Below are 20,172 nucleotides of genomic sequence, written 5' to 3'. Positions count from 1 at the left end.
TAGCCACACTTACATCAAAGGCTTTCTTTAATGTCAGTCCACTTTCTGAGAGTAACTTCTTTTGGTTTGCTTCATTTCTCAGCCCACAGACCAATCTGTCTCTTAACGTGTCTTCTAAAACATCACCAAACTCACAATGTTCAGCCAGCTTCCGCAGCGCCGCTACGAGCATAGTGACAGATTCCTCCTCTTCCTGATTTCTCCTGTGAAAGCGGAATCTCTCTGCAATCACAAGGGGCTTGGGTGAAAAATGTCCATTAAGAGTTTCCACGATTTCCCTGTACGTTTTACTGCCAGGTTTATCAGGTTGAAGCAAGTTTCTCAGCAAATTGAAAGTCTTTGGCCCAATAACACTCAAAAACGTGGGCACCACTTTCTCTTCCGCTATGTGTTAGCTGCCACGAAATAACCAAACCGCTCCGTGTATGAGCTCCACTGTTCCACAAGCTCATCAAAAGGACCAACAGAGCCGATAACTCCCGTCATAGCGCCTGGTTATACATCACTTTCACGCTCCTTTTGAGATCTCCGCTCGTCCTTCTCCCCACGAAGTCACGACGTGGAAGCTGAGGTCAGCGCCGTCTGTCCCCTGGGGCACCGCAACCCGCAGCAACCTCCAAAAACAGCACGTCCGAGCTGACGCAGGTCCAGACGTCCTCGTCGCCCCTTTTTGTTATGTATTTCCTTAATCTAAGTACATATCAGGCTGAGACTTGAATGGAACAACACTTCTTTATTCAGCGTGCTTCTCAGCATATTTGCCACCGACACATCACAGAGATTCCTTTTATACTGTAACACCACACCCACAGGAAGTGCACACTATGGCAACAGCAGTGTGACATAAATATGTTACAAGAAGTCCGGACCGACCCAAACGTAAATGATTGACATTTTGGGCCCGATCTTGCCTTTTAAAAACCCTTTATCTCAGAACTGTGAGGCGGACGTGCTAACCGCTGTGTGTTTGAAACCTGTCGTGTTTTATTGTGTGCTATATTTATAACTGTGCCAAAAGCAGTTTTTGCATTTCAATGGTTTTATGAGGTTTAAAGTGCGTATGACACAAAAAAGCATGTGTATTTCATATTTATTTATTCCCTTCAGGCATGACAAATCCAAACAAACATACAGCATTTATATGTGTTTACAATTAATTCAACCCGAAAAGAAAAGGGCTGACGGGAGAAGCCAAAGCTTATTTAACGTGGTGTTTTATGCTCCTGAATGAAATGGACCGCTTGGATGTGTGTGGAAGCGATCGTTTTATAATTTTGACTCCCACGCCATGAAAATGAGTACCTTCCGGCCCCAATCTCGGGTTTAGGAAAAATGCGAATGTGACTCACCCGGGTCAGCATCTCACAATACAGCATTGCTTTATAGCATGCAGATGGACTGCTGATTCAGCTGATTTTGCGGATTAATTAGTTTATTTTTCGTATCACACCAGCCAAACGGCTGCAGGCTTTTGTAGCTGCACTAGGGAGAGGCGTGTGAGCCTTTTGGGGTTTCAGAAAGTTCCGGTTCACCCCGAGATTGGCTAAGACAAGTGTGCGACAACTGTCTGACAACAACGAGGAAGTGAGTAAACATCGTGTTTTGTGTTATGTCAAATACTGGGATCATGGCACACATTTTAATATGGAGGTGGCTTGCATTTTGTGGCTGACAATGCTTCTTGTCCACCGAGATTACCACGTGGCCGGCGGCTTAACGCACCCCCCCCCGCCACCCCCCCCCCCCCCCCCGAGCGGGACATCTGCGTTAATTGCGTCAAATATTTTAACGTAATTAATTAAAAAAATAAATTAACGCCCGTTAACGCGATAATTTTGACAGCCCTAGTTTGTTTACATTCTGCGAAGCCGGGGCAGGGAAATTGCAAAAGCCGGTCTAACTACGGTGGCATAAAATATCGTTCGGGAGGTGCGACAGGTAAGGTGAAGTTGACTGTTTTTGACCATAATGGAGTAATTTTGCCATGTCATACTGAATGAATGCATTTTTAATATTTCATATTCCATCTAGCACAAAACTATTCTTTGTTGTGACCATACCATTTATTTAGCAATTGGGAAAAAATACTTAGTAAAAAGAATATCCTGTAAAAATATTGGAGTAGTTAGATTGAAACAATGACATTTTGCTTCTCTCCTCGTCGCATTTTCCTCGTTCTGTATGATTCCCCCTCAATGGGGTGAATTCTAAATCAGATGAAACCATGACCCTGCCAACATCATCCTGCTGTTGGGGACACTAGCACCCTATAATTCTCGCAGTCGGTGTGATGTCACGATGACGTCATCTCGCATAGCAACGTGTCGCCGTTTTGAGATGGGGGCACGCACAGGTAAACATCCGTAGACAAACGTTGTCTGAAATTCGTATATTTCAGCTGTGTTTTGCGTCTTTTTTTCATAAAAATGTCTTAAACATGACTTATTATTATCACGAGTCACTGCCGACAGACGCGAGGAGGCAATACAACTTAAAATTCCCGTGCATTGGCCTGCAAATCTGCCCATAGCTGATAGCTGGATAAACAATCCAAAGGAATTGCCTGCAGTGGAGTTCGGAAACATCTACAACTGCCTCATAAAGTCACCCAGTAAGTTGACCTTTATCAATTACGTGGTATATGTACTGTGTGGAACTAAGAAAACTGGTAGTATATACGGAGTGATTATTTCTGCCGTAACCGGTAATTCGCCTCCAACCGTTATTTAGCCGTGAACACGTCACGGCAAAATAACCAATTCCCACCAGGCCAATAATATACCGATTGACTGATCAGAGCAGTTCACGGCAAAAGAAGAATAACGCTTTGCGAGTTGTCGGTTACAGTAATAATAACCACTGCCTAGTCTATTGAATCCTACCAGCTAATTGGGGCAAAAAAAATAAAATTGATTAAAGTTTACTCACCAGTAATAAAATGTCGGCTGCAAACGTAAATGTGCCTGGATTTAGGTTCCCACTGGTGAGAATGGTCCACGGAACCGTCTTCTTTTACAGTTCCTCGATTGATTGCTTTCAGCCATTTGCTTGTCCTTTTCTTCTCACGAGGAAGAATGAAGAACTTCAACTGCGGCTCCGAACTCTTCATTGTGTTACAACCCGCAACATGGCAACTTTTAGTAATTCCGATGGAAAAAAATACCGCAAATAAGACAAAAGTTCAACGCGTTTGTACTACAATGCACAACAGAGCAACTGCTTGTGACTCGTGTTTTGTCCCCATTTTAATATGGGAACGCTTTGTTGTGGCTGGTGACGTCATTAATGTCTGGATGTCCGACTGCGAGAATGGCAGACGTGGCTAAACGCTAGATTAAAAGACTAATTTCTCGTCATCTGCGCTTTGCCAAATTGTTGTATAATATTAATAATAATGCTATTAAAAAAAAAAAAAAAAACAAGAAAAAAAAATCTTAGGGAGTTCCGGCAAGAAATTCCAGCCACTTTCACAACCATGTCCATATATATCACAGAGCATTTCATATAGATATCACATAGTGTATTTCATATACGGTACATAAATATTTCTCCCCGCCTGTAATCAACACCAGCTGATTACGTCATATCCAGTTACAGGCGCCTACATCGGAAGTGTCGTCATTTCGTGTAGCTAGAAATGGTTACTAAGGAAAACATGGCGGACAATGGAGGTGTTTACTTAGTTATTAGTAACATTCCCGTCGCTTTTCGCTCGGCTGACCTTCGAAATTATTTTAGTCAGTTCATAGAAAGCGGTGGCTTCATTTGTTTTCATTACCGCCACCGGCCCGAAATTCACCGGGAGACTCAAGCGTGCGGCGACAGCGAGGAAGACGGCGAGAAATCGTCCGGTAGCGAGCTAGCACCAACGGCTACTGTGTCTGATGACAACTGCATCAAAAAAAGAAAGCAGACGGCTAAAACTTGTTGTTGTGTCGTGTCCGTTTACGATGAACACGCTGATAGATTCGTCAGAATGTACGCAGGGAACCACTGGATCGACTCTAAAGGCAACTGGTTGTCCAGAAGATGTGTTATTAAGAAAGTGAGGGTTTCGCAACAAAATGGTAAGTTACGGTTTATTAAAATTTAGGAATAAAGAAATACACTGTCTTACTCCGTTGTACATTTATTGCAGTAATTCTCTCTTTGTTTAGGAAATTCCACTCACATTTATTTTTAATATTCTTTATTGTTATTCTCTTATTATTACCCAAGTACGGTTAGCTGTCATCATTACCCAAAGACGTTTATCTGATAATCTTGTTTGTTTTTAATATACAGTACATTGTAAATACTAGAGCTGGGAATCTTTGGGCACCTAACGATTCGATTACGATTCAGAGGCCCCGATTCGATTATAAAACGATTATTGATGCACCCCCCTCCTTTTTTTTTTTTTAATTATTATTTTTAAAAAATGTTTTGTACATTAGTTCCAAAATTGTTCAAAAATCCTCTCAGGCTAAACCAAACTACTATTTCAGTATCAAGTTAACATATAACAGTAAACAAATATACAAAAATAACAGTAAATAAAAAACTCCAGTCCCCATTCTGTATCAGCAGCTTTAAACTACATTCAATTAATTTATTGTTGTGAATTAACTGTTACAGTTGTTAAAATTACTCCCGTTATTCCATAATTTCCCTTCTGTCTACTTTTGTCAAAGTTTTAACACTATTTCATCATTTAAAGATTTAGGAGTATTTTAGATAAAAAGTTAATTAGGTTCGCTACAACAGAGCCTTCTAGAGAGGTCTACTGCTTTAAGATGGCCTCTGTTTACTTACGCCGGAAAGTGTCATTTCGCATCTCTGTTCAATAATACATGTTCTAACACCGACGTCGTCTGTCATTTTGCATCTAGTTCTACATATATATGATATCTACTGTAGCCGTATGTTTGTAGCAACTAGCAACTGGGCGTTGTTTGTAGCGGCTGTCAGCCGCAGTCAGGTATGATTGTTTTTTTATCTAGCGGCATGAGTTGAACATGATATTTACTCTCGGTCCGTTCCTCTTTGCATCCCAAAGACCGCGCTGACTGTGTTTTACTTCCGCTTTACCTGGTATAATTCAATAATCGGAATTTGGATATTTGTGAATCGTTCTCGAATCTTCCATGGCCGAATCGCGAATAATCTAAGAATCGGAAATTTCGCACGCCTCGAGTAAATACTGTTCAAAAGCCTTATCCTACCTATAATTCAGTTTTTTTTTCTTCAAGAGCTATGCACTGTTGTTCAACTACACTAACAATTAGGGGTGGGAACCTTCGTACCTCACGATACGATACGATTTGCGATACAAAGCTCACGATAACGATGATCTGACGATATGGCGATACAACGAATTATCGATTCATGGGTCAGGAAATCATTCTACAAAACAACTAATAAACAGAAAAACAAGCTATCTTCATCCTTCTGCTGTAAATTTATCACTAGTAGACGTCCAGTCCATTTGAACTGGGAGGGTGGCAGTGAATGAACCCCTCCCACTTCAAACGGGCCCCTCCCACTTATATGGCCATCAGTGGCTGCCAGGCAACGAGGTCATTTTGGGCCATTTCAGGTCATTACCTGTTGATTTTCAGTCACTTCCTAGTTGATTTTGGGGCATTTTATGGGTCACCTATTGATTTTGGGTTACAGAACAGGAAGTGACCTGGAAATGTTGAGGCAGTGACTCAAACTCAACAGGAAGTGACCTGTAAATGCCCCGAAAATCGGAAAGAGAGACAGCGAATGCTCTAGTTTTTAGCGAACGTTCATTCGCCCTTCCCGGTCTTAATGGGTTGGTTGTCGAATGCCATCAATGGCAGCCATAGAGTTAACTGAGAAACTTATGGTGGAAGATTTTGGTAGCAACTTGTTGGTTCCTTATTTATTTATTTTCTAAAACATTGACACCTTTTTAAAACGATATCTTGATTCTTGGCGTGAGCTTATCGATAACCTATTGGGATACGAACTATCACGATACATCACCATTTCGATATCTTGTCACACCCCTACTAACAATGTCTGTATTGAATTTCTGGTGTTATATTCTTTTCGTTCAATATAAAGGACTTTTCTATGTGAGTCACAAATGTTTGAACAACTCAAAGAACCAGATCACATCCAATACATACAGTCATACTTGCAGTAAACACACTGCAAACTACTTTTGGATCACCTGACAGGTCAATTTTTTCCCTCCACAGATGAAACGCAATTCCCATATAAAACGAGGTTTGAGCAGCGACACCGGATGTCCCAAACGGAACATTTCACTTTCTCGGACCTCAAGGCATTATCTGAACTCAATCCACCCGCTCTGATGCAAAATGGCAACGTGGGCACGTCCGTCAAGGTTTTTCTCCAGCTCATCCAGTCGTGCCGCCTGCCTCCCCGACTCATCCGTAAATTAGGCCTCACCTTCCCTAAGACGGGCTCCAACCGTCGCTATGGCAACGTGCCTTTCCATTACCAGGACACTTGCACTCTACCAGCCACAGAAGAGACTGTATTAACAGCTGCCGGCCATGAGATATCTGGGCCGGGCGCTCTGAAAGCGCCATCATCGACGTGGAGGCAGCGCGATGACCGCTGCGAGACAACAGAAACCGATGATCAACACACCGAAGAGGAGGATGTACAGTCAAATGCAGATGATGTAAGTTCAAGGCTAGAGCTTTTTAATTTATTCACTGCCAGCCCATGAATATAGTATACTAGGGCTGTAGCTATCGAATATTGTAGTAATCGAGTAATCGACTGAAAATTCTAACGCTTAATCGAGTAATCACATTTTTTTTTTTAGGTAAAGTCCAATTATAAATATACATGAGAAAAAAAGACATTTAATCCAATATTGAACCATTTTCAGTCAATCAATGTCTTTATTTTCGATGTACATTGTTGAAAACAGCCAACAATTGCATCTCAGATGTGACTAGAAAAAAAATTCACTGCTTTCACTCAAAAAACGTCTAGATCTTATTAAAAAAAACATATTTCTTACCTAAAAATGTAATTACACTTGATAACACACATCACTTGAAAGCTACGTGTTTTTCCCACGTATTTGTGTCAAGCTATTTTTAAGTTCTAGTTAAGTTTTAAGTTGGTCTGAACTGTAAGTACTGATAGGATTTTGAGTTTTTGCAGTGAGATAAATGTAATGATACCTGCTGTATTGGAGCACATTAGGGACCAGTACTACCAGGGGTTTTACTCAGCAATGACTACTGAGCTAAAACGGACAGTTAGCTTTATTATGTTTTAATTTTCAGGCATGAAAATCTCTCACCTTTCGGCGAAATTCGCCGTATTGAAGTCAAAAAGGGTGACCTACGTGAATTGCGTAGATCCGAGGAGAAATTCTTTTGGGGGGGGTCGGGAGATTTCATTTAATTAATTAATTATTATTATTATTATCATCATGTGATTAACTTAGTACGTAAACTGAGCAATTCAGAAATCGGTCCTTTAAAAAAGTGACACTTGGACGGTCAGCAAATCCTTGTAGATGCTTCGCTGACGAGAACCAATCATCGGCCCAAACTGCGTTCTATTATTCCAATCGCGCGCACTCTTTACGTGTACATGGAGTGCTTGGAGAGCCTTTGGTTGCATTGCAAAGCTGTGAAAACAAAAAGCAGGCCTTATCCACACCGAGGCAGCCCAGAGCGCAGCATATACACTTGCCTGTATTTGCCAGTAGATTGACTTTGGTGAGTAATGGTTTCAATCGTTTTCATATTTAGCGATATAGTAAAGTTACTGCCATTCGTTGCAGCTTGCCAGAGCTAGCCAAATCTCCCGTGAAAAAATAGCTCCCGTTAAATTGGCGTCAAGCTTGTGTATTTAGCGGTAATATAAATGAAGAAACGCACTGTTGAGTCAAATTAAGCGGCATGTTCTCAGATGGAGGGGGGCGCCTCGCATTGCTCCCGTCGTCCGCCTGAGACGCGTTATTTTCGGCTGGGACTTGAGCTGACGGCCGGTGTCGGCACAACACCGGAACGACAAGTGGTGGGAATGATTCTTGCTTCTTCAAGCTTTTCAGAAATACAGTGATCCCTCGTTTTTCGCGGTTAATGGGGGCCAGAACCCGCCGCAATAAGTGAAAACCGCAAAGTAGCGCTCCCCTCCGTCAATATTTTTGTGCGTGTTCAATGTATTTATCCAGATTTTAAATTGGGGAAAAAAGATATGTTTTTTCACTTTTTTTCCCCCCAAAGTATCATTTATAAATGGTTTTTAAGCACTTCAAAATGTAAGAAATATGATGTTTTAAACATGTTACTGCCCCACCGAATTATTTTTAAACAAGAATAAAGTAGTAAGAAAATGCTTAGCTTTATTAAATGCTTCATAGTGAGTCTACTCAAACCCTCTGAGGCTGCTCACTTAGTTAAACGATGATTGACATGTAGGGCTGTCCCAAACGACTAATTTTCTCCCGATTAGTCAGCCGACTATTTTTACGATTAGTCGACTAATCTAATAATTATTATTATTATTATTTTTATTTTTTTATTTTTTTACTAATTTAGCAATGAAATTTTTGTTGACGCTTATCAATTCACAAAAAACATATTGGAACACTCAAATTATTTATTAAAGTACAAATAAACACGTAAATAACAATAATAAATCACAAATAAACAATGAGTTCAAATGCTGATAGAATTAACTAGTGTAGCCTCCCGATTGAAAAGATGGTCTCTTAAACTGATGGTTTACAACTTTTATTCCATCCTTGATTTAAACACACTGTAAGAGCTACGGTGCACACAAATAAAGCAACATAATTAGAAATTAACAAAAACTTTTCACCTTTTTCCTTTTAAACCTTATTTATATATCAATGAATTGCCTATATGAATTGCATTTACCTTAATTTATTACCTTATCATTGACAATCTCTCCCTTGAGTGCAATCACTGTATATACTGTATATATTTATGACCTTTTAACCTTATATAATTTTCTATACCATAAAATAAACCATAACATGAAATAAACCTTTCAATTAGCATTAAGAACAATAGTAATAGCACTTATAGGCCCATTGTCAATGAAACATTATTATTTAGTAAGGCGACAGCACCCTCTGGTGTACAAAAAATGAAAAAAAAAAAAAAATTACAAACTGCGTGAAGGCGCTTGAGGTTTTTATTCACGGCCGACGTGCAGCCAAGCTTGGCATTGAAGAGACAGGACAGAAGAGTGTACTCTCCTTTGTTTCTTTGAAATAAGGCAATGTTTTGGACACTCTGGTGCGCTTTTTTTTGGCTTTGTGCCGCTTTCCCCGCTTGCAAACAGAGCATCCGACATTCTAACTTTCCACGCATATATTTTTTTAACCCTTCATTAACCGTCGACGGGATGTTGTGCTCGTCGACGGATTTACGTCATCGATGACATCGACTATGTCGACTAGTCGGGACAGCTCTATTGACATGTGCAAACTTTTTCTATGATTGATTTTTTTTTTTTTTTTTTTTTTTTTTTTTGGGGAGGTTTTTTGTTGTTGTTGTTTGAAGCAACTTATTTTTTGATTGAATAATAATAAAGACACAAATGTCCTATAGCCAAAATAGGGCCCAAACGCAAAACAACATTACTTCAATAGAAAAAGTTGTTTCAATCAAGACAAATAGTTTTCAAATAGTTTTTTTGTCTCAAATTTATTTATGCAATCAAAAACATTTTTTTTAATTGAAGTGACTTTTTTGGGATTAAAAATATATATTTTGATTGAAGCAACTTTTTTTTTTGATTGAATAATAAAGACACAAATCCACCTCCATAGTTACTGAAAGAAATTAAGAAAGCTTTAAAAAATAAAAGCCACCGGGGAGTCTTGATTATTTATTTATTTATTTAAGATTTACATTTCATTATATAGATATGCCTTGTAAGGAAAGGAGATTGGGGGATTAAAAAAAAAAAAAAAAAAGAGTTGGATGAAGCTGCTAAAGGCAGTAGATACCTCATCAGCTGGGTGAATAGCACACTTGGTAAGAATAAGTTTGAAAGAATAGCAAGGATAGTCGGGTATAAAATACAATTATAAACACAACTACAATGTTATTTTTCTATAAGATTTTATGCCATTGCTTTATTAGTTTTGAGAAAACTGTGCTGTTGGTGGCTCAGTGACCATCTGATGTGGTTTGTTCTTAGATGAACAAGTTGAGGAAGGAAGTTTTGATGCAGAGGTTGAAGGAAGAAAAGAGGCAGACTGACTGAGTCACAGCCAGAAAGTGTTGATGACAGTGTTGATTTCTATTCACTGTTGCCCCCTCCCAATTAAAGTATGTCACAGTTGCAGCCAATTATTATCGAAAGCTGGTTAAAATTGAATTTATGTTGTTTTAAGGTGTATTAAGTACTTGTTCATGTGCCCCTTTTGAGCTACGAGCACCCGCCCCTCCACCGATCTCCTCACGGCCCTGCTGAAACACAGTGTGGATCGACAGAGCTCAATATTTTGTTGGGTTGTACAGTGTACCGGAACATATTTCCTCCACACCCTTATCACCTTTTTAACCCCTGATCCATTTTCCTGCCTGAATTTTACACCCTCATCACTCTACAGCGCTGTGTTTTTACAGATTAAATAAAGCCTGTATGTAAGACACGTTAGCCACGCCTCGACAGTGGTCATAATCAATAGAAACCTAGCCTTCCGAAGGGCTAACGTTACGTGTGGGAGTGACAGTAACGTTATATGTATTAGTGCTGAGAAGTCTACTGCTTAAAGATGGCGGCTGTTTGCTAACGTTGCCCAGACGCGGCCGAGTCTGTCATTTCGCATCTAGTTCTAAATGCATGCGATATCTATGAGACGCATCGGACACTACCTGCTACCACACTAGCATCATGCGAGCGTAGTTTTTAGCAACGTTGGCGTAGTTTGTAGCGGCTGTCGGCTGCAGTAAGGTTTTTATTTTATTTTATTGCTTCTTCCTCTACGCACGTGACGTCAGCGCGTTGTCCCTCATTAAAAGTAGTCCGGGCAAAACGTGATGCTTAGAGCTGGCAAAATTAAATGATTCCTCGAGGTGATTAAAATTACTCGGATCAGGTCTCGAGTATTCATTTCAGGTCTATAGTATATATAGTAAGGCTGCAACAACTAATCGATTAAAATCGATCAATACATTAGTTGCCAACGAATTTGATAATCAATTTTTCCGGCAGCTATGAGCACTCCTGTGTGTAATGGGAGGCTGCATGCGCGCCAGTGATTAGAGCAATAGAGACAGAGAGTTCACTGCTACACTCAGGTCAATAATACTGTATTACGAAGTGTCGAGAGTTAGTCTTTTGTGTTGTTAGATCCAGTGTGCCCCTGTCAGAAGTGAGTAAATGAAGCCAATTGTATTGTTTGTATTGTTGATGAGACGTTACTACTTAGCACGAAGCGCTTAGTTAGTGATTATGCTAAGCAGTGTCTTAAGTATCCGTTTGTGTTGTGTTTTGCACTTGAGTTATTGTTAGATAGTAAAGATGTCTCATTTCTTTTTATACAGAAACCACACACCAACACGTTCATATAACAGCTTAGAGCATGGGTGGGCAAACTATTCCACAAAGGACTGCAGTGGGTGCGGGTTTTCATTGCAACCTATAAAGACGACACCTTTTGACCAATCTGGTGTCTTACAAGTGCAATCAGTTGATTGCAGTCAGGTGCTTCTTGTTTCCCCAGACACCTCACTGGTTAAACTGCTTGTGCTTGATCAGTTGTAACAAAGACCAGGACCCACTGCGGCTCTTGAGGACCGGTTTGCCCACCTCTGGCTTAGAGTTTCCTTTCAGGACAAACTCCATTTCAAACTGTAAATTGTCATATAAAAGAGTGTGCTTTGAAACTGGATTTGGATTGTATTTATGAACAACTGTTTGATGAAAAAACTGATTAATTACAGTCAGACAGTCAGACTCCTCTATATTCGATTGTGTTATTTAGTTTGTTTAAAGAAAATAAGTCATTGACACAATATATATCAGTACTTTGCCCACAAGAAAAAAAAAAGTCAATCAGTAGCCCTTTTCTTAAATTTGAATGATCAGGACTTTTGTTTTATTTATGTGCTGCGATATCCTTTTTATGTTTTAAACCAGAACCTTTATTTAAAACTTCAAGTTTTATGTACTAAAAATTGTACAGTTGTAGACTACAGTTAAGTCAAGAAGCTGTTATAAAATTATTTTTGAAGGAAATAGTCATCCATTTTCATTGTTACTTACAACATGCCTAAAACAACGTTAAGTTAAATTGTGAACGTAATTGAAAAAAGTGACATTTATTGATTAACCGTCCGATAAATCGATTATAAAAATAAAATTTAGTTGACGCTCTAATACATAGACAATAGGAGTGGGAACCTCCTGGTACCTCACGATACGATATGATCTGCGATACAAAGCTCACGATAATGATGATCTAACGATATGGCGATGCAACGATTATCAATACATTGGTCAGGAAATCATTCTTGGTTATTCTACAAACAACTAATAAACAAAAAAACAAGCTTCTCTGAATTGGAAGTTTATCACTAGTAGATGTCCAATCCATTTGAACTGGGAGGGTGGCAGCGAATAAACTAATGTTCATTCGCTGTCATCCCTCCCACTTCAAACGGATTGAACGTCTATGGCCGTGAGTTGCAGCCAATGTCAGGCAATGAGGTAATTTTGGGCCATTTAAGGTCATTTACCTGTTGATTTTCAGTTACTTCCTGTTGATTTTGGGGTATTTTATGGGTCACTTTCTGTTTATTTTGAGTTACAGAACAGGAAGTGACCTGGGAATCACCCAAATGAATATATTGGCAGTGACTCAAACTCAAAAGGAAATGACCTGTAAATGCCCTAAAATGAACACCAAGTGACCCTTAAATGCCCTGAAACTCAGAGTGAATGTGAATGCTCTGGTTTCGAATGAACGAACGTTCCCAGTCTGAATGGATTGGGCGTCGAGCACCGTCAATGCAGCCTTAGAGTTAACTGAGACACTATTATGGTGGAAAATTATGGTAACAACTTGTTGGTTCCTTTTTATTTTTTATTTTTTGTTAAACATTTTAAACACCTTTTTAAAACGATATCTCGATTCTTGGCAGGAGCATATCAAGAACCTTTTGAGATACAAAGTATCACGATATATCACCATTTTGATATTTTGTCACACCCCTAATAGACAATGTGTTGTGGTAGTTGGTAAAACAACAACACATACTTAAAACACACTTCGATGCTCAAAAGCATGCTGAATTCTTTTAGCAGAGAATGTCTATCTGCATGGAGAGTGTTGAACAAAATATATGACCCTAAGTTGGTTGAGATTGCAGCTCTCTTGACCACCAAGCTCTTTTGCTTGCAGGACGATGACTGCTGTGAGGAGTGGGAGCGTCATGAAGCATTGCATGAAGATGTGACGAGCCAAGAGCGAAGCAAAGAAAGGCTGTTTGAGGAAGAAATTGAGTTAAAGTGGGAAAAGGGTGGTTCAGGCTTGGTGTTCTACACAGATGCCCAGTACTGGCAGGAAGAAGAAGGAGGTAAGCACAGCAGTGATGATACTGTTTTTATTTTATACGTAAGATAAGAACTCGTGCCGGCTAAATGTTTATTTAAACACATACACATTAATACAATATTTGGGCATATTTTATGTCCGCTCCACTATAACTGTAGCTTGTGAGTTTTCTGTAAAGCATCGTCCGTGCAGTATGCTTCTACTTCTCTCTGGTGGACAAGGCATTACTCCTTAGACATAGAACTCCCGTTGAATTAACACATGATACAGTTTCCTCCATAATTATTGAATTTATAATAATTATGTGTTTTTTAGCTTCTACTTTTTTTTCTAAATAATATGGGACCTTAATGGAAAAAAAGAGAAAAATCCAACCTTCAATACAAGTGCATTTATTCAGTGGGGAAAAATCTGTATGAGGTGCTTTTCAGCATGCGCATCTTTCGTGGCACGCCAGACCCACTTAGAGTGTTTGTTGCCAAAAAGCTCAATCATGGTCTCATCTGACCAAAGCACACGGTCCCAGTTGAAGCCCCAATACCGCTTGGCGAACTCCAGACGTTTGCGTTTATGACTGTGAGTGAGGAAAGGTTTTCTCCGTGCATGCCTCCAAGACAGCTTGTTGGCGTGTAGCCCGCACTTCATACCCACTATGAAGTATGGGGGGGGTTCAGTGATTCTGTGGGGCTGTTTCGCTTCCAAAGGCCCTGGGAACCTTGTTAGGGTGCATGGCATCATGAATGCTTTGAAATACCAGGACATTTTAAATCAAAATCTGTTGCCCTCTGCCCGAAAGCTGAAGATGGGTCGTTACTTGGTCTTTGAGCAAGACAATGACCCTAAACATATGGTCAAATCTACACAGAAATGGTTCACCAGACACAAAATCAAGCTCCTCCCATGGCCATCTTAGTCCCCAGACCTCAACCCCATTGAAAACCTGTGGGGTGAGCTGAAGAGGAGAGTACAGAGGAGAGTACCCAGGTCTCTGGATGATTTAGAAAGATTCTGCAAAGAGGAATGGCTGACGATCCCTCTTTCTGTCTTTTCCCATCTTGTGAAACATTATAGGAGAAGATTAGGTGCTGTTTTGTTGGCAAAAGGGGGTTGTATTGAATTGAACTGAATTGTACAAAGTATTAACACCAGGGGTGCTAATAATTGTGATACACATTATTTGATGTCAAATAATTATTTCTTTATGTGGATTTTTTTCCCCCACTGAATAAATGCACTTGTATTGAAGGTTAGATTTTTCTCTTTTTTTTCCCATTAAGGTCCCATATTGTTTAGAAAAAATATATATATTAGAAGCTAAAAAACACATAATTATTAGAAATCCAATAATTATGGAGGGCACTGTATCTTATCACTAGCGGTTTGATTCTTTCGATTCTATGTAGTAATCATTTCATAACTGTTTTCATAAAGTACAATACTGTAAAGTGGTATTTTTCTTATCAACCCTTGGGTCTCTTTTCATGTTAATTTGAGTCAAAAGTTTACTCACAGACTGAATTAAACTTATAAGCAGAGGTGGGTAGAGTAGCCAAAAATTTTACTCAAGTAAGAGTAGCATTACTTAAAAAAATTTTTACTCGAGTAAAAGTAGTCATCCAAAAAACGTACTCAAGTAAAAAAAGTATCCAGTGATACTCAAGTAACGAGTAACATTTTGAGTAACTGCTTATTTTTGTTTGATTTAAAAAAAATTTTTTAAACAATAGCATTTTTTTTCTCTCAGCACAAACTTATCTATATGAAGTTATGAACTATTGTTATAATGATACTGTTCAATAACCCATTACATAACCACATTAAGCCAGAGAAATAAAATTTAAAAAATCATTGAATTCTGGCAAGAGTGAAAAAAAAAAACAACCCCCCCCCCCCGAAATGAAGCATTCGTCCAAAGAGCATGAGTGCCCTGCCCTCTAGTGGCGAAAATAGTTCCTAGTTTGAATAGTGAATGCTGTTGTTCCTTCATAGTTACTATTATGAAATTAAAAGGATCATATCTCCGGTTTTCCGGGGTCAATCGGTGCTAAATAAAAACTGGGAGAGAGGATTAAATCCGCACTTTCGAGTCATGTTGAGGGCAGCGCTCTATGTCAAATACTTGATTTGTTACGGTGCTTTAAAGACGTGTGACTGAACAGGCTTGCGTGATCATAAAATGGCAAGCTTGCTTCTGATTGGTGTAATGGAGTCATGTGACTATTGTTGCGACGTCTCATTGGTGAAATTAGTAGCGCTACTCTTGGCAATAGCATCGCTAGCAAAAAAACAAATGTAATATGTAGAATAAAGAGGAAAAATGTAATGACTCTTGTGTAGCCCAAAGTAGCTGAGTAAGAGTAGCGTTGCTTCTTCACAAATCTACTCAAGTAAAAGTAAAAAGTATGGCTTAGTAAAACTACTCTTAGAAGTACATTTTTCTCAAAAACTTACTCAAGTAAATGTAACGGAGTAAATGTAACTCGTTTCTACCACCTCTGCTTATAAGTCAAGGTACCACCGTACAAATAAAAACAAGACCTTTTTTTTCTTGAACTTTGTTTTTGAGGTGTTTTTTTGTTTTTGTTTTCAACTATACCAGTATGAACCAACATAAAAAATGACTGACAAAGGGGGGAAAAAAGCGCTTTTTTAATTTTTTTTAAGCCCTATATATGGTCAGTGTCCAATTTAATTTGCGTAGCAAACTACACGTTCACACACTTCAATGCCCGCAGCTGTGCTGACATAGCACATACTCACTGGGATGAGTACAAAATTATATCTTGTAAATTTTATGCAAATCAAAGCAGACTAACCACTTTTGTCTTATTTTGTGCCCCTACTTCAGATTTTGATGAGCAAACGGCAGATGACTGGGACGTTGACATGAGCGTCTACTATGACAAAGGTATTTTGTATTGCCTGACGTTAATATGTTATTTCTTTGGTCATGCAAGGATTCTCAAGATAGGAATATTTTCCCTTAACATCATTTCTCCAACTATTTTCATCTTACAGATGGGGGTGATATGGATGCCCGGGACTATGTCCGAATGCGACTGGAGAAAAGGCTTAGGGATGGTCTTGAAGATTGCTCTACACATAATCAAGCCATTGGCAGTTTTGAGAGGTTTACGAAGGTAGTGCATTTATATACACTATACTATGTATAGAACCTTGTTTGTAGAGGAATTTTGCCCCTTTAACTTATTTACATTATTTGGTTAGGGCTTTGGCCGCCGTGTGATGGAGAAGCAAGGCTGGAAGGATGGTGAAGGGTTAGGGAGCAGTCAAAATGGGATTCCGGATGCCCTGGAAAACGAAGGCAAACATCCACACTGCAAACGAGGGTTTGGGTAAGTTTCAAAATAACCTAACATTTTTTTTGTTTGTACGTCCAAAGATATAATCTTGTGACAAAATATCTATTTTACAGATATCATGGTGAAAAGCTACTCTTGCACCCTGGTAAAAAGGCCAGGAGAGACTACCACATAAGTACAATCTATGATCAACCTAAAGACATTGATATGGGGGACTCTTTGCTCAGGCGCCAACCAAACACTTGCATGAAGTATAGAGGCTGGCAGCCAGGGGGCAGCGTTGGCCCACGAAGATGACCAATACTCTCTAATTCAAGAATTTCTATTTTCTCAACCGTGCCGAATTAAAATTCAGTTCCCACACTGTTTGCCTGTGTTGTTGTATGTGATTCTTGTTATTTTATTTATTTCGTTGATTTTAATTTTAGAGAACATGCATCACACTCATATGAGCACAATAGATTCTAGGGATTTGCAGGCCTCCGACCAAGTTTAAGTTGGCCTTTGGAAAAGAAAGTACAGTACGTACTACGTGGTTTGATTTTAATGTTAAAAATATTCTAAATTACTCTGCGCTGGCCTAGATTTTTAAATACATATTGACGATTGATATATCTGGTAATGTGTGTCTAACTAGGCAACGAGCAGTTACACTTTTATTTTGAAACATCAAGATTTGCATTCGGGTCACATATAATGTTTCAAAATAAAAACAGGCATAGTTTTTGGTTATTAATTTGCCTGTACTACTTTTTGTCGTGCTTTGTATTTTTTAAATTATATAACCTGCAAGGACAAGACTTTTTAACCGAAGTTTACATCAGCAAAATGTCCTCAAGAGGCCACAAGCAACTTTCCATTAATAATGTAAAATGTAAAGTATATAACTACTGTGCCTTTCGCTGTTCGGTATATAGCGGAAAACACAAAGGTGACTTGAAGTTCCGCTCTGAGACCCCCCATTTGGCCACCTTTCAAATTGTAAAGCTTAAAATCTCAATTTTCTGGGGGAAGAAAAATTTTGAACAGGAGGGCATTAAAAAAAAACAAAAAAAAAACAGCAAAACCCTATCTGGAGGTGAGAGCAGAATTACAGAGGCCATGACTTTAATGAGATATTATCATGTACTTACCTTGTTTCGACCCAACAACTCCATGTAGCATGTATCCTTGAGTGTCAAGACACAGCTGTGAATGGCCACAGCTGGATTTTTGAGGGATTTTATGGGTGAAACATGGTAATATAACAAGGGTTGCGATGCAGAAATCGCAGACATCAAGGAGTGGTCGAGTTTCTTTTTAATATATTTACCCTTTTAACCGCCCCCCCCCCCCCAATTTTTCTTTGTTTGGATTGATTATCATCTAACATCGGAGAAAATGCGACAGAAACAAACAAACAAACAAAAAAACAATTAAGCGATAGTTATGAGGTAGATATCCGAGACTTTTTTGCAGACAGCATTTTTTTTCATTTTGACATAATTTGTTTAAAAGTTTAAATTATGTGAGTAAATAATTTTTTGAAGTTTTTTTTTTTTTTTTTTTTAAACGAAATATGAGCTCAATTAATGATTCTAAGTTAAAAATGACAGAGATTTTGAATAATATCATTAATTACCTTCCTTTTATGGCTGGGTTGAAACAAAAGCGGTTGCGCAACGTCTGTAAACGGGGGTTTTCAGGGTAAAATGGACAGATTAAAAATAGTTCGGAGGCTTCATGCGCCATGAAACTGCTATGGCAGCATATAGACATATTGTTCTATCAAACACAACAGTTGTTTTGGCTTAAAATACAGCAGTTTCTTTTAAAGAGAAGTGCAAGAGCAGAAACTGCTTTTTCAGTCTTGTCTGTTTTCCGCCATATATATATTTTTAAATACATGTAACTCATTATGACGCCAGGTGATCAATGAATTATAAAGTAAAACATGCAGTATTTAATGTACATTAATCGTTTTAAAATTGAAGCATACGTAACTGAGGGTAAATCAATGGTTACCGTCAGGGTTGAAAGTGGGCCAGAACGGTCAGGAACGCAGTTGTGGTATAAGATTCCGGGCCGGAATGCTGTTCTGGTACACGGTGCTTTGATTCCGAAAATATGACGGCAACTGTTAAAACGGTATGTAAAAAAAAAAAAATGCTAAGCTGCCACACATGCATTTCATCTCCAGGAAGAAAACAATCTACCAACATCAGGTTAGCATACACAAGTGTTAACAACGAGCATAATAAAGTGCTTGTATAGCGTAATCCGTTTCCACCGATATTCATTATTTATTTTATTGCACGGACGGCATGGAGATTTCCCCAGCTGCTGCTGCTATCTGAGTCTGACGACGATGAGTCACGTCAATGTGCTAATGCAGGCAGTAAAGCAAAACACCTACACTCATTTATCCATTCAATTGGCTGACATACTGACATGTGATCAGCAGAGATAGTTAGCTCTGATTGGTTCAAATGTGCATGTTTTCTGGAACAGCAAAAAAAAAAAAGTTTTTTGAATTGATGCGACAAAAAAGGCCAATACAACAGAAATTGGATCAAATCTTTAAGAGCAGGGAAAGAGTTGAGGAGGCTTATTTATCATATTTAGTTTTATTAGCTCTGATGGGGATGTTCAGAACATCTTAGCTGTCAATGTGCACTTTGGACTTATATTTGTTCATTTATGTTAGGCTACTTATTCATTTCCTTAGGATTTAAAAAAGTTAATGTTTGCGCGATCTTCAAAATATATTCCATTTCACTCTCCATAGTATAAGTCATATGTACTTATTTTTCTGAATGTATGTTACTTTTATCTTTATTATTAAAAAAAAAAAAAAAAGAGGAAAAGTAAATGTTTACATTAACTTCAATTTTAATATACATCTTATGTTTTTAAGTAGTTAAAATTGAGATTTGGCATTTAGTATGTGAGGAAGTGAGGGGGAAAAATTAGGAAATGGAGGTTGTTTTTGTTCACTTTTATTTTGCAAATCAGTGAAAAAAATTCAATTTTGAATCAAAATCAGTTTTCGTATGTGTTTTAGAAATAACTGTCCCAAAACAGTTTTCTTTTTATTTCAGTAATTTTAGGAGGTTTGACCCCCCCACCCAAAAAAAAAAAGAAAGTAAATAAATAAATAAACAAATAAATAAACATTTCTGGCTCCGTGGCGACGTCGGGGAGTTCCGGCAAGAAATTCTTGCCACTTTCACCCCTGGTTACCGTGCTTCCACTTTACGATTAGGCGCTTTCAAGGACTTTTACTTTGAAAAGTTAATTTCAGTGAACCGGATATATTTG

General features: G+C 38.6%; 1 protein-coding gene across 1 annotated transcript; it reads left to right on the top strand.

Moving 5' to 3' along the window:
• Positions 1–3,622: 3,622 nt before the first annotated feature.
• On the top strand, positions 3,623–17,238 carry gpatch3 (G patch domain containing 3). The gene is made up of 7 exons (XM_057834333.1): positions 3,623–4,067; positions 6,213–6,664; positions 13,397–13,571; positions 16,398–16,457; positions 16,568–16,689; positions 16,778–16,905; positions 16,986–17,238. The coding sequence occupies exons 1-7, from the start codon at positions 3,638–3,640 to the stop codon at positions 17,167–17,169; spliced, it is 1,551 nt and encodes a 516-aa protein (XP_057690316.1). The 5' UTR covers positions 3,623–3,637; the 3' UTR covers positions 17,170–17,238.
• The last annotated feature ends 2,934 nt before the right edge of the window (positions 17,239–20,172 follow it).

Source organism: Corythoichthys intestinalis, chromosome 4, assembly GCF_030265065.1.
Source record: "Corythoichthys intestinalis isolate RoL2023-P3 chromosome 4, ASM3026506v1, whole genome shotgun sequence".
Taxonomy (NCBI): Eukaryota; Metazoa; Chordata; class Actinopteri; order Syngnathiformes; family Syngnathidae; genus Corythoichthys; species Corythoichthys intestinalis.
This window is presented reverse-complemented; position numbering and strand designations above follow the sequence as displayed.

Excerpts from the sequence above, each read along its gene's own strand:
- gpatch3 (XM_057834333.1), top strand. The coding sequence starts at position 3,638 with ATGGTTACTAAGGAAAACATGGCGGACAATGGAGGTGTTTACTTAGTT. Across the intron at positions 13,572-16,397 it reads CTGGCAGGAAGAAGAAGGAG|ATTTTGATGAGCAAACGGCA; the intron begins GTAAGCACAGCA and ends CCCCTACTTCAG. Across the intron at positions 16,690-16,777 it reads GTTTTGAGAGGTTTACGAAG|GGCTTTGGCCGCCGTGTGAT; the intron begins GTAGTGCATTTA and ends TTATTTGGTTAG.